Here is a 15,789-nt window from a genome sequence, read left to right on the forward strand (position 1 = left end):
TTTAAACCTAAAAAACTACACGGTTTCCAATAAACACTGTGTGGTTTATGGTTGGATCTCTACAGCAGTGCTAGACTTGCGTTCGGGTGCAGTTAATGGGTTTCAAAGTTTCACTAACATATTTACGTTACCATCACACCCACAAGAACGTTTTAAACATTAAAAGTTAGTTTTGGTCACTTTTCATGACCAGCTTGCATCATGTACGATTTTTAAAGGGGCATTGGACTAACAAACCAAAAGGCAAAATCGTTGAGGAAATTGTATTTTGTTCATACATATGTCGTTAAAGTAACGTTAGAAAATGATGAGGAAAACTGCAATAATATGTTTTGCAGCCCAAAATGTCGGGAACCGCAAATTTTACCATTTCGTCGTTGGTAGCAAGCTTGGTAAGCACTTTAAACCTAAAAAACTACACGGTTTGCAATAAACATTATGTGGCTTCATGACTGCGTCTCACGCATAAAGATGTGATAAGTGTTTAACTGATGTTCTTGTGGAACTTCGTGCCCTTCACCTCTTTGTGCTTCAGGAATGGTCCCTCTTACAAAAACTAGTGCCCCCAAACTGACGGGGGCGGGAACACATGACCACAACACTGCGCTTGTGTAATCTTTACGTGTTTCCATCCCCGTCAATTTGCGCGTCAATGTGCGTCAGCAGTTTGTAAGATGGACCATTACCAATCCGCCCAACTTTCACCCTTCAGGGATGGTATTGCCGCCATCATTTACAGACATGCTGTGTCAAGGTTTAGTGAAGTTAACACTACTTTCAGCTAATGGCACCACCGGAAACCGCGTTTGGTGAGAGTCTAACGCCGGGTTTCGGTACTGGAAGCCATCAGGTTTATTTCACGCCCGACCTGCACCGGCTTTGTTCGCCTTCCTTATCATCACGGCGCCCTTTTTTAAACGGAAACTTTCACTCCTGCTGGTTGTACTTCTGTACTGCATTGCTGTTTTGATTAGAACTCACCTTCACCTTGAGGTAGCCCCCCAAGCAGCTCATGTTGCCAGTTATTGCAGATAACAAGGATGATTTCCCACTCCCCACTGAACCAATGACGGCGACGAGAGAGCCACCTTGCATATCCAGATCAACACCATGTAACACCGCTGTCGAAGTGTCGGCGTCTCTTTTCGTCCAGGAGAAAGAACAACCCTTTAGGGTGACTTGACCACCTGCGTTATGGTTATTGGTGATGGTTTAGGACACCGTCCGTGCTGCAATATATCGTGAGTGTGAATTAAGAACAGCTCCCGGTTCACAAGTATGTGCGATATTTGGCGTAACATTCAATGTTGCGCTACACTGGCTGTGTTTGGGCAAGGATACTACATGCAGCAGAAAAAAATTGTGGAGGATGTATTAGTGGACCTTTAGATATGGGTAAGCATCTCATCCCTCAACTGCACTCATTCTCTAATTGTTTGGATGTTGTTTTGTGTTTTACCCGTCTCCGTAGTCACGTTTGGTCGCTTAAGCGACTGCATTGAATGCCTGCATCGGCCACTATGTTGTCAGCCAATGGAAACATATTTATATCATACCGTCGTCGGCAAGTCGTGACATCTGTTAAATACAACGCTTAATAGTCACTCTAATCGCAAGTGGAATACGCACATGGATAACATTTTTAATAAAGCCCTTCAAGAGCTATGTTACCTGAGAAGGAATTTTAAAAGATCATCTAAGATTAAAATGGAAGCCTATCGCCCCATGACTCGTCAGTCCCGTGTCACGCCTCGATAGTTTGGGACCCATTCCTTGCCAAGAACATTTTTAAGGTAGAGCCCATCTAGCGCTTTGCTACAAGGTTCTTTTTGTAAAACTACAGGGCGTCACCGTCTGTAACAAACGTGATACGGCAGCTCTGCTTGGCTCCGCTTTAACTGCGTGGGCAGATCACCTTCCTAAAACGCCTCTACCTACTACTATACTACAATAGAATCTACGTCCCGGACCGCACAGGTCATTACGATAAATCACCATAAAAAATACGACCATACTTCGCTCGCTCCAAAATATACCAGAAGTTTCTTTTCCGGGCACAATTGAACAGTGGAATGCTTTTCCCGCTTCGAATAAATGTGCGAGTGCATGGTGCCTTTTAAAGAGCGGTATCGTTTCCCCGTCTCAAAAATGGTATGTACAGACGCCCAAATTTTTAACTAGCGTGCGCGAGTGACGACCTTTCTGTGCGTTCGCGCCGGATGACGGGGCCAAGTTGAAAAAAAATTGGCCGCGTATCTGCTCCTTTCGTTGCAAATGTCGTCAAAAGACGATAGTCTTTATCGGCTATTGCGAAGTAAATGCCTCCCTTCGCTTTGCCGCTCACCTCTCATGTTGTTCCTCTTGCGTCGCGCTCCTCCCAAGGCAAAGACGCCAAAGGTTTGCTTAAATCATTTTAAATTTCCCGCGTTCCACTGCTCCAAACCGGGTGTCTCGATGCGAACGCTGCTGTACGGCGGAGACGCGCGTTAATCGAGGCGCCCTACTTCAACGTTTATAGAACCGCGTTTCCCTACTCCACGTGCGTTGCAAGCAGAACGTGGAATTTATCTAGTGGAACCTTGCGTAACTGTTGCCGGTTGATTTCTTAAAATGGCGCAAGAAGCTATAGTGGCGCGGGCGACAGTAGGCGACGGCGAAGTGAATTCTTTTTCTGCAGTTGATGAAGTATTTAATTTCGCAAAAGCAAGCTTGTTTGATTTTTTTATAAAGGAACACTGCAAATATCACTTCTGTGTTGATTTGCTGTCTCATATTTGCGTAATGTCTTGTTCTTCTTCAACAATGTCGACAAGTATGAACCTTACACCGGACATAGACGGGTAGATTTAGCTGTGACTATATAAGACTAATGGGCAGGCATTGTTTTGCTTTGGCCGGGTGGCTGAATCGAGTCACAGACAGACAGACGGACAGACATACAGACATACAGACAGACCAAAATTTCTGGGTTTAAGGAGCCCAAGAAAGACTATCGTCTTTAAAAGGTTGAGGGTAGGCGCCTGCTCAGAAAGACCGCTCAGCTGGGCCGATCGTCTGCTAGGCTATTCCTTCTTAAGAAAGTCACCCCATACACACCCGCTGCAAAAGAACGGGCAGCGTGAGTAAACGAATTATTTTGCCACCTCTTTATGCTCCGAAGGTCAACGTTGCAACAAAGAAATCGAGCAAAGGAAATCTAAGGATATGCCGAACACCCGAACACGCCCTACCATGAAGTAAGCCGAAGAACATAACAGGATTCGCGCCTGTGTCTGGTAGACCCCACAGAGTTAGTGTCAGGAGTCTTAACCATTGGGCTACGACCATTTTTTTTCTTTATTACATGGTTACAACCGTGAGTTAGTACCCGAGAGTCAAACGGCTTACTCCCTCACCTGTAACGGTGCGGAGTACCTTAGGACCTCCCAATGTCCGTCCGCGTCCATCTGTGCGCACACCGGCATCAAGCGAAAATCAAGCGAAATTCGATTTGAGCCGTGAGTTGCAGTTTCATTCAGGGAATAATCAAGGTGCAACTCACGGCTAAAATCGAATGACGGTCGGGGCGCAAATCAGATGTCACTCGGGGCGCATCTTGGATGTCATTTCGAGTCCCCGTACTCGGCACCCTCGCCATCATCCACGGAGTGGAGATGCTGCTATTTTCATTTGCCACTTCCTGGAGTAAACACTTTTTGTCATCTGTAGAAAGATCAGTCATCGATCGTGTGTGCGGCAACGTTTATCTTCTAAACGTAAAATACTAGACAAATCAGTCGTTTACTCACGCTGCCCGTTCTTTTGCAGTGCGCTTGCATGAGGTGGCGTTCTTTAAGAAGGAACAGCCTAGCAGTCTGATGGGCCAGTTGAGCGGGCTTTCTGAGCATGCGCTTACCCTCAACTTCTTGCAACTTGGCCCCGTCATACGGCGCTCACGCACAGAAAAGTCATCCCTCGCGCATGCTAGTTAAAGGAGCTATGAAGACAAAATACAAGTTGGGTTTATTAGAAAGACTGCTTAGTCCCGATAACAATGATACCAATATCATCGCAATCTTCGAAAAAATAACGGAGATAATAAAGAAAACGTGTGAAGCAGTCGCGACCCCCTAGCCAATTTCCCGCAACTTTTCTGTGACGTCACGGAACCTTGTTTGTGCGATTGGCGGCCGCCTAACTGACCTGTCGCGATGACACATGACTGAACGTCTGTAATGGGGCCTCTAGTTTCATTTGGCCGCATCAGTTGAATGCTAACGTGCAGTTAACGCACTGAAAATTACGTTTTACTGTTGGCCCGTATGGCGTCATTCTTGCTCATAACACGTCACTGTGGCGCAAAATTTGAAAGTTTTTAAATACTTCTTGCTTTTTTTTCGTTAAAAAACATCTTTCGGGGCTGTAATGGAGCTGAGTGAGATACTGAATCCTAGTTCTCTCAAATTAAACCAAGTTGTATTTTCTCTTCATGGCTCCTTTAAAGATTTGGGCGACTGTACTTGTTGGTGCCCTTGAACATCGATTCCTCTATTTTACAATGCCAAACGCATCGCGCGCTTCCCTATGGGAGTGCGTAGTACGTCTGCAGTACCCACATGTCGTAAGATGGGGCCCCGATGTGAACCGGGATCCCCCGACCGCAACTGAATTCGAGAGAGGCTTGTGCCTGGTTGCCAAGGCATCCGATGTTTGATATTGCCAGGTAATGGCGCTCTCGCCAGTGTTAGAAAACTATGAGGCGCGCCGGAGCACGTTTTATCAACTTCGCCGCTTTCCACCACGCGTTGCTCAAGATAAACCGGTCATGTGACTAAAGCGCTGGGAAGCCTAGCGATTGGTGGTGAGTGGCCGGAGTAGAAAGAGAGGGCTTGGTTGGCCGGTCCGGGCTGATGCGTTTTGCATTGTAAAAATGCAGGAGGCGATGCCTTGAACTGGCTTTGACGAGCACCTTTGTAACCCCTTCCCTCTCGGGTAGCGAGGTAGCGTGGTAGCCTGCAGTATTTTCAAATATTTAAACGAGTTAACCAGTACCGGCATTTTGCCTTGGTCAGTCTCATTCCATCCTCTCTTTCAGCGTACCCGGCCGTCGTGGCACACTTGAGTTTACGCTGTGCGCCGGGCAAGAAATGTGTACGAGGCGGCGAGGAGCCCCCGCTTCCCGGTCAAGGCCGGCAGCTGCACGAAGGCAGCGCCCCTGCTACCCACTCGGCTTGACATCACCACTTTTCGCGCGCGCTTTGTCGTTCTCTGTTCTTCCGATTTCTGTCCACCGATGGACGGCGCAGATTTTGCCTTCGTGGGCCATCTATTCCCAACGCAGTAATGAACACTTGAAAAGCCTGCCCCGATTTTTAGGCTGATTGTGTTGCGTCTCAGATAAGCGTCGATCCGCAATATTCGCCATCGTATCCACACTGTTTTGGGAAGTCACTAATCTTTTATATACATGTGTTATACATGTTATGTACAATTATATACATGTTATATACAATTGACAGTACCAACTTGTTACAAAGTGTAGTATTATTTGGTTGGGACCCTTTGACAACATTGTTGGGCCCCTGTGTAGTACATTGTATGTGTATCTGTTTTGGTTTAAATAAATAACCCTCAAACCTCAGAAGCTTTCTTATTAGGCTAGCACTTACTAAGAAAATGAAAGCTTCCTTCTTCTGTAAAAAAAACTAATGCATTTCCCCATAGAGCGCTTGGTTGAACGAAAGCTCTCATAAGATCTCTCGAGACACGGCGCGTAAACTTGCTTGACACAGGGCTTTTTCTATTGCCTCAAAATGGCCACTTCAAAATCGCGAATAAGGCGCGGTTCTAGATAGAACAATACACGCAGCTATCATGAAGGAGTACAATAGTACACCTGTATCGTATAAATCACGTATCGGGATACGACTAGATCGTTTGTAGATGCGTTTAACTAGTGCGCGAAAAATCTTCGCGTGGGTTCGTCCTGCGTTTGCACTTTGGATCTTTGAAGGTTTGCAGACGGATCGGACACACTTTCAGCGAAGGTTGGACGTATTTTAGCGAAGTTTTTCAGGCAGTTTTCATGCAGTGCTTATGTCGGAAAGCTTTCGGGCTTCTCTAAACTTTCTTTAGGAAGCAATGGTGAAGTATTTGCAAACACGGGCCATGCATTCCGCACGAATTGATGACACTTGGAAACCCCGTCCTGATTTAGGCTTATTGTGTAAGCCGCATTATTCGCCACTGTGCCGACGCCGTATTGGGAAGTCACTGGCCATTTATATGCGTGTTTTTCGAAGTCTCTTGAATGAAAAAACGTGGCACCAAGATCCCAGTGCCTGACCCGTCGCTACTCAAGTAGATTAGCACATCGGGGAATTTTAGAACACGTAATGAAAATCGAGGCGCCGAAAACAGCACTACGGATAGGCTTCCTTCTATTGGGGGCGAAGCCTCTTAGGTGCTGGGGCTGTTGACGTGTCCTGTTCTCGTCGTCGTCATCGTAATCGTCGTTAGTCTCATGTAGTCACGGTACTAAAACACCGGGAAACTCGTTTACGCCTCGCGCTAGAGCATAACACGTACTAAAAAAACACGGGGACACTCGTTTACGCCTCGCGGTAGAGCGCTTCGTGCTTCAAAGATAAGGGACGTTTACAGCAAAGCTGTATCCCTCTACCCCCAACGGCTTCATCTCCGTTGACAAAAATGGCAAGGCGCCAAGAATACACTTGTACACTGCCTGCTTCGCTTCTCACCATGTTTACGTTAGTGGAGATCGTCCGGGATTTTTTAGCGTGAAAATAGGAGTTTTGATATGTTAGCAGAGAAAGTGGTGAAAAGCGTGCGACCCGGGTCGTATCCATACCCACAGCCTTTGTATAACGAGCCTGAGCAGTTCACCTACCAGTGTGGCCTGGTTCTTCGGCATTTTCTGGGCCATTTATGGGAAGGGACATGGTATGCGCCTGAGGATTCAGCGGTAATGTGAGAAGGCCATTCATGCATAAGGAGCCTAGTTGTATGCAAAACTCACATGAAATTCATTTCGTCACCGTTTTCCACAATACGTAAGGGGGACGTGAGTATTATCAACTAAGCGATGAACAGATCTTTATGCATACCCGCCAGTTTGTCGGCTTCCGGTTTTTGTGCTTCCATTTCGCAGTACTCTTCGGCACAGAAGAACGTGATGAGCCTTCGGCAACTCCGGAACACCTTTATTTATATGCACACAAATTACGAAGATACGTTAACATCCCGTGCGGCTTCCAGACGATATGCTAATTAAAATTTTTACTGGATTCAACCACCGAATTATATTGGCTGGTCACTCATTTCTTGGGTGACACCGTTACCACACGCAATGAAAAGCAAGTCAAGCCAGTGCAGATTTCGCAATGCTGACTTCAAACTTGCTTCCCTTGTAAATGTAACATTTTAAATCTTGTTCCCCTAAGAGGATATTACTTCAACCGTGGTGGTTGCATGCAATAAATTGAGAAGCCTACCCCCTACCTTACAGCATACGTCCGCTTGCCAGCTCAAAGCTGAACTCCAAGTACGCCTCAAAGGTAGCACCAGAAGAGGGCAGAGGCATTGGCGGTATTTAAACCCGCGCGAACAAAAGTCGAGTGGAGAGTTGATTGCGAACCACAGCTCCAAAGTAAAGTTCCCTTCCTAAAACAGACTCCGGTTCTTACATGCCTGTCCGGATTTTGCAGCAACCAGCCATTCGGCCGATGCCACTATTTAAGTAGATTATATCCCCTAAGAAAAAACACCGAATCGTGCCTGACGCGTTTACATATCGGCACCCGCGGGCGATACTAGGCAGTAATGGAGAGTTATAGCAGATCAGAGAGAGAACCGGTCCCGGTACCGCGTCCGGTACAGGGTCGGTGCACCCGCGCATTCGCCCAGCCGGTCTCTCCTCTCTGCGCACACGTAGTAGCGCCGGTTGGCTACCGGGTGCCGTACCGGGACAAGTTGCCCACTCTGCTGCAACTCTCTGATAGCAGAATGGAGGACGGGTCCAGGTACGGAGCCCGGTACCCACCCGGTGCCCGCGTGCACGCGGAGCACTGGTTTCCCGACTGTGCTTACGTTCAGTGTCGCGAGGCGGTTACCATGTGCCGTACCCGGGGCCGGTACGGTGCGCGGCAGCAGCGTTTCTTATTCCCGTCTTCTCGAGGGTTTTCGTCAGAACGCTATTGGAAAGTCTTACTAGTGCAAACAACACGCGCAAGTATTTCACCTAATATTTCTTGCAAAGACCGCTCGTTAGCTGTTTTATTGCTATTTCTCAGTGGTCCGCAATCCTTACGTAGTACACCCGCTATGCAACGGGAAGACCACGTTACTGTGATACAATGTTCAAGTGATGTGTCTTTCACATGGGGCCGCTGGCTCAGTTTCCAGCCATGTAACTTCGGTTTCAGATAGTTACGATGACGAAAAATTAGAGTGGAAGATATGTAAAATTATCCTGGTTATATAAATAATTTTGCTAACTTCCATTGGGGCCATTTTAAAACATAATTTTATCTTCAGAGCTATCGACTTCGAAATTCGTTTTACACCCGAGAGATTCTGGTGTTAACCGCTAGTAACCACTGCAGACTGAAACGTTTTGGATTAATGACCGCTATAGAATTTCAGTTTTAGTTCTGTTTGATGTCTTAGAACTTGCAATATTACCACAAGGGTAAATAAAACATCACTGATGCAGGTCATCTGGAATATTGTCGAATGTTTTCGCCGCTAAAAAAAATCGAAGGCACTACTTTAATGGGTTTCGGAATTTCCCTTCGTAATAGACTGTAACCGCTTTCACTGGAGGTGGTTATTTTCAACTACTAATTTTGTAAACCCGGCTGGGAAATTCGGTTTTTTGCGCTGTAGCGCTTCTTTCTGTGCTGTATTTTGGGCGGTTGGCCAGCTAAGGGAAGCATTATTAAGTCACCTACCGGTGTCTTCAGCCTAATGGCATGTGGCAGGTAGCTCGTGAAAACGTCCATTAGGGTGAGGATGTAGACGCAGGAAAACACGGTAGCAGGAGTGAATGTTACGTCACCGCGCATAATGGTGACAGTACCGAAGGCAATAATTATCATCTGCAAAAAAGAGGAGAATCTTAGAACCGAAAAATTCAGGCCGACATGGAAAATGAAAAATGTTAGTTGTTTGTAGTTTCGGTAAGAATGTGAGGTAGCGGCGAATTGTTATTATGGATCCGGTCGGATAGTGTTCGAACCTGTTGTATCGTGCCTATGCGACCTCTTTATCTAAAGCCTGGTTGTGCCCACTGCAGGACGAAGGCCTCTCCCAAAAATCTCCAGCCGCGCCTATCGAGTGCCTGAAGGCCGATAGTGTGATTGTATAATCATTAGGAAGTTTTAAGCAAATTTACTCAACCAGGGTTTCCAAATCCTTGTCTGGTGAGAAAATGCTGTTTTTGTCCCACGGATACTCACCTAGCATGGTTAAAACTTTCTAGTACAGCCTCCCGTGGCATCCGGCGACGTTATATACCGGACCAAACAGCATTTCAGACCTTGTACAACGCTCTGGAGGTGTAGCATGGAAGGTGCATAGAGCGCGCAAGGAGAGTGGCTACGCTTCCCTCCGCGCTTTCTTCTGCCCCAAAGTGCCTTGTTTACTTGACACTCTTCAAAGCATCGAAATTCTAACCAGCGAGTACCGAGTTATCAAACGCTGCCTCACTTTTGCCCTCTCTGTCACGCAAATATTTCAGGAAGCCAGTATTTGAGGAGTAGCATCGGATGAGCATTACGACATTCCGGCGACTAACGCACTTCTTAGTAGCATAGTACCTTTTAGTACGACCTCTTAGAGGGCAACATTTCGGTCATTCGAGGTTATTGATTTGCGGGTGTGCATTTGCTGTAGTGTTCTGCCGCAAGACTGCAGTGTTCTTCTGGTTTGTAAAACATTTATTAAGGAATGCGGCCTTCCTCGTTACAACAGCAGCAACAAAACGCGGTAAAATTGCGTCGGAGGCCTGCACTAAATGCTCCAAATTCCATTAATACCAAAATAAGCCATATACAGTAAAATACCACTTGAACGAATGTCATTTACACTAACTATTCAGCTGTACGAACTTGCTGAAATCCCCACCTCAACCGCCATTGAACACTGTGCAAACGCCATTTAGTTTAACGAAATTCGGCGCAGTGCGCATTTCAGTATTGAACATATTCCATGGCACGATCCCACGTCTCCCAAGTCACATTCATCACTTCAACAAGTACAACACGTACTTTTTGTAGCACATTTCTTGTTGAGAACTGCGCTTCGTTACCGCGCGACCAATAAAAGGCCCCATTTTATCATTGAGCTGGACTGCCCTCGTGAAAATGGACGTTGAGTTTTAATAGACCCCCTATTCTGTTTCTATAGAGTCAATAAAAAGTCAATTATAACTCATCGTTTATAGACTGTGCTCGTTAAAAAGTCAACAAACTTTGTATTGCAAAACCTCAACCAACATTTTATTGCCTTCAAGATATTGAGTTTTAATTCACTTCATATTGCGTTTTTATAGAGTGAACCAAATCTCCCATCTCAAAAACTGCGGCCAATATAAAATCAATGAACTTTTTATTTCAAAAATGCAACATGAATTTTATTGCCTTCACTATATTGAGTTTTAACAAACTTTGTACTGCCTTTCTATAAAGTCGTTTGAACTCCGAATGTGTGGACTGTGGTCACTAGACAGGCAATAAACTTTTTGTAACGAACGCGCAGCAAGAATCTTATTACCTTCATTATGTTGAGTTTCAATAGACTCTGTATTGCGTTTCTATAGCCCACCCACGGAGGTCTGGTAGGTTATCGGTGCATATGTGTGGGGTGCAATAGCGCCGCCTGCCCCGCCTCATCAACCGAGATCGCGCGATGGACGTCCCGTCACTTCGTCTTGGGAGCACTTGGGAGCGGTGGCGCCTGGGATGGCGGACATCACCGCCGGAGAGTTCGAGCCCCTGCAAAGCTCCTCTGTTAAAACTTGCCAGAAAACCTAACTCATAGGCAACACGATATTACGACTATACTCAATAAGAATTTTATAGAAAGGTAATAGAGATAAATTTAATAAAAACTCATGAGACATTCTGTTCAGCCCGAGCTCATATGCAACAGGTTGTGATGACTGGGCACAATAAGAATTTTATAGAAATTTAATTGAGATAAATTTAATAGAAACCCGTCAGAAACTGTATTCAAAGCTGACTCAAACGCAACAGGTTGATACGACCGTACTCAGTGATAATTTTAAGAAAGCTAATTGAGGCAAATTTAATAAAAACTCATCAAAAATTCTATTCAAACTTTATTTACACGCAACACGATGTTACGACTATACTCAATAGAAATTTTATAAGACATTAATTGCCATACATTTAATAAAAATCCGCCAGAAACTGTATTCAAACCTGATTTCCACGCAACAGGCTGTTGCGACTGTACTTAGTAAGAATTGCATAGAAAACCTATTGAATATATTTCATAAAAACCTCACAAGAAACTCATAAGAAACTACATTCAGAACCGATAAGGCCTACTGACTTTGCTCTATAGACTCTTAATTGAAACGCGGTGGCCAATTTGTAATGGAAACTCAATAGAAATATTCTATAGAATGTTGACAAAATGTTTATAGGGTTCTTTTGAGCAATATCTATACCAAGTTTATTAAATCTCGGTAAAGATTTTTATGAGGGTGGCTACCTAGATAATCTTGTAGCCAGCCGAAGTCATAGCCATAGCCACAGCTACAGCTTTAGCCGTAAAACTACTACAACCACTAAGAAAAGGCATTCGCGTGCTGGTTAATCATGAGTACCAAACGAAAGAGCCTTTCTCTACACGAAAAACTAGATGTTTTGAGTAGGCTCATGGTTCATGACAGCTTGGACACAGTGATTTAATTCATGAACACTGCAGGCTTAAGTTCACATGTGCTGCAAAAGGTTACAGCATTCTACAAAAGGTGCTAAACAGTGAATATCCGCCTGCAAATGAGCAGAATGACAAATAAACTGGTTGAAATATCATTCGAACATCCGATGTTTCCTTTAGCTTTACGTGACAAGCTTCGACATACCTATTACAGTTGAGTGAACTTTCAGTTTAACAATTTTCTTTCCTGGGTCTTAAAGTTAGTTCAAATGAAGTTTCACTATATATCGATGTGCTCTCCAATTGGCTGTTTATGCAACGATGCTCTGATGTAAGTCGGACTATTGGGTGAGCTGATGATTCACAACGTTGCAGTCGTACGGATCCCGCGCCATTGTCTAGGCTATAGAGTGCAGGCAATTTGCTGCTATTCGTCCATGCCTCAGCTTATGTTTCCCTCGTACTTGAAGCACGTTGACGAACGCGGGTTCGCGCCAACACGGTTCCGCCATCCAATCGAAGTGCAAGTCTAGCTTCGTGGTCAGCTTGCTCGTATAGCATTCCGGAACTTACAGATAATTCATAATTCATTTTCTTTACATTTCTGAAGTAACTGACTTACACAACAGGTTCACTGAAGCTGCATTATGCAGGTTACGGATAGAACACGCACATGTAACACTCACGCCAGCTATCACTGGATCTCCAAGACCCGTGTACTGGAGGTGCGGAGAGCACTTATCTGTGATTCACATACTAATACGCTGTTATGCGCTCCACACAACACGGCATAAACACATCCAACTACGCAAAGAAAACATTCCACTACGCCCATCATGCTCTTTAAGTGTCGTTCCCATGATTTCTCATAAGCGCGCTTTTCAGTTTCTCAATGATGTCAAATTTTTACACTTCATTTCTTCACGCCATACACCCTACCCTTTCCCACCACCTGAAAATTCCTCATCCAGCCCAGCACACTATCCCATTAGCCATGGGAGTGCTCACAAAACCCTAAGCTCTCCCCCAACCCCAACCCCACCTACGAGCAGTGGGCGACCCGGCTGACCAGATCAGACCTCTCCGACCAGCGAGACCTGGTACGAACAGCAACAGCAGCCACGAGGACTTGGGTTTTCCAGACTAAAGAAGACCCCCCACAGGCCAGGTGCCTCTAACATCAGCACCTAAAGCTCTTCCTGAATAACGTTTATTCCATCCATCCATTTCTTCTCATACATATAACTACCTGCCCCATTTACACCAACCAGATCTAGTATTCATTCCCCTTTAATTTATTTCACGTATATTTTTACGGAAACACTTTAGTATTTACTGTCACAGCAGTCTCATAAAATAACGTTTTTGGCACTCTTTGCACATAGTCGGCCTTGCACCATAGAAATCGAATCATCATCATATTCAAATAATATTCATAAACTATCATGCCCCCTACTCAACTTCAGCCCTCACGTGTTACTTCTCATCACATAATTGGCAAGTGTCACACCTTACTACAGAGATACCGTGTTCTTAGCCGTGAGCAGCTGACGTGCGTTCATTTGAGCGATGACAAGCTTTGTTATGTGTTCAAGGAGAAGCAATTTTCCAGAGAGAGAGGCTTTATTGGGAAGCGTCCGCCTAAACCTTCTTGCCCTAGTGCGCATGTGTCTCTAAGAAGCGCTGCTTGGCTGTCCATCTGAACAGTCTTACGTCGGATTGAAATGCATATACCGCGCAAGTGCGCTGATCTATGCCTTTTCTTGATAGGTGCGGCTTCTAGTAGGGAAGGAAAGGAAACCCAGCTGTGAGGGTGGAAGAGCCACTAAATAACTAGAGTTTTGTTCATGCATAATTCCCAGGCTAGTTATATGTTCTACGTATTGACTGCACATCTAGATATTTCAGTAGCCACTTCATGTGCTCCGGTGCCGTTACAGCGACCGCACGATCACTGCAAAATGGCGGGGTCATGCCATAGATAAACGTTTTCTGCCTGCCGCATCTCTATGGTTTGTGAGCTGCTCCAGGCTAGCCGCTACACATTTTAGGGCTGTCGGGCTCTATGTGCAGTAAAAGTGAAATTGAACATTTAGATTCAAGCGCTAGCAAAAGCCTTCACTATTAACTGCTTTCAGAACACCACAGAGGTGCTTAAAATAATTGCGAAGTAAGAAACACTAAAAATGTAGCGTAAGAGAAACAACACTGTTTATGAACGTCTGTAAAAGCAACGAGCATGCGTAACATTTTGAATAAATGTTGATCGGTGTTGGGGTTGATCTAAATATTTTGTTCACGTTGTTTCGTCTTACCACTGAACTAGACGCACTGATCAGCGTCTCAAGAAAGCTTTCCAAAATGTTGACACGGTATGCCTGGTTGATTTCCTGGACCCTTAGCTGACGAAGGTTTTCCTGGAACACGTCCTCAAGCGCTGACATCTTGATATGTCGCACTGACGAGAGAAAGTCGGTGAACTTTTTGAGCCGCTCGTCCCGATATTTGTACAAAATGTCCTGCAAAAACAGAAGAAACATCCCCAAATGTGTAAAGGTGCGATATTATCTACGCACACATTCCAGCATTTAATAAAGTGTGCCCCCTGCTTAGCTTTTGCGCTTCGAAGCGTTTTCAGTGCGTAGTCGTCGTTTACCACCGTCGATGCTATCCCACCTAAAATAGACGCAGCATAACTTATTTCGAGGCTGACGTGTTGAAGGATGACCGAACCGGAAGTGACGTCGTACTTTCCTGTGACACAACGTCAGGTTACGTTACCGGCTATGACGTCATTGCCAGTGACCTCACTCCTGCAGGTGGGGTTACTCTCGATTGTGTTTTCACATCAGCCGTTAGAAATTTACATCCGACCCTTTTTATCCTAAAGCCAACGCTTCAAATCAGCCACGTTGGAGCTGGTGCGCCTGCAATTGTCCTTAAATAGCCTTCTACGCAACGGTGTTTGGTGTGTGTATGCGCTTGTCTATAACTAGCGCATTTGGTTTTTTACTCATCATTAGCACCAACGAATACTGCTGGCTTGCCAGCAGAGTTCCACGAATCTTCGAGCACTTCTACAATGTACCCAATCACTAACTATCCGACGTACCAGAAAACATTACTATTGGTGTTTATTTCAGCCATGTGACTGTCGAAACGTCTACTACTTCACTAGCAAATGTTCAAGGTAATTCATCCAATGAATTTTTCCGTAGATATGTACTTTTGATTGCGTATATGATATCTTAGTAAGAAAGAAACGTCGAAATTATGAGGCATCATGCATATTTCTGAACAGACGTATGAGGAAGCAGTCACCCCACAAACCAACCGGTCGGGCTAGGTGGCACACCACTCACCCGGCGAGCAAAACCAGGCCATTTCACTCTCCCCCCACCCCCACCCCTCATCCTGATCGGGTTCCCCGCCACCCTCCTCCTCATCTGCAAGAATACCTGCTTTCGTAGCTTGACCTTTGTGTGCACGCCGGTGCTGAGTGGTGCCACCTAGGTAGCGTAAATATAATTAACCGTGCACTGCTCCCTATAGCTCGTAGTACCGGACGTCCAAAAGGCTAAGTAAGCGTCAAAAAGCTAAATGTTTTGCGTTGGCAAGAGAAAATGCAACTTGGTTCATTACAAAGACTACTTTTCCTGACAAAATTGATGTACGCTTGAATGCGAACTTCCTACAACCAAGCTATACATTACGGATAATGGATAGAGTAGTGGTGACACAGCGGCCACTTTTTCGCCCGTACCTTAGACGAAACAGAGGCAGGTATTCGATTTGCTGCCGCTGAGCAAACCCACTGCCAAGAAACATGACTGTGCGGTTGTAGTGTTGCTCCTAGTTTTTTTTTTTATCGTTTCACTT

At 45.3% G+C, this 15,789-nt stretch overlaps 1 protein-coding gene across 1 annotated transcript in view; it reads right to left on the bottom strand.

Annotated features, from left to right (window-relative positions):
• The window catches only part of LOC144146529 (multidrug resistance protein mrp-7-like), an 82,238-nt gene that overhangs the window by 61,854 nt on the left and 4,595 nt on the right, over window positions 1-15,789 (bottom strand). Inside the window, exons 3-6 of the mRNA XM_077678471.1 lie at window positions 14,226-14,429; window positions 8,952-9,098; window positions 7,107-7,200; window positions 982-1,187 (exon numbers count right to left, since the gene is read on the bottom strand). Coding sequence (XP_077534597.1) covers window positions 982-1,187; window positions 7,107-7,200; window positions 8,952-9,098; window positions 14,226-14,429 — 651 coding nt within the window. The remainder of the gene's footprint in view (window positions 1-981; window positions 1,188-7,106; window positions 7,201-8,951; window positions 9,099-14,225; window positions 14,430-15,789) is intronic.

This window comes from Haemaphysalis longicornis, unplaced genomic scaffold (assembly GCF_048455015.1).
Source record: "Haemaphysalis longicornis isolate Haplotype H1 unplaced genomic scaffold, Haemaphysalis longicornis Haplotype H1 scaffold_7, whole genome shotgun sequence".
Classification (NCBI taxonomy): domain Eukaryota; kingdom Metazoa; phylum Arthropoda; class Arachnida; order Ixodida; family Ixodidae; genus Haemaphysalis; species Haemaphysalis longicornis.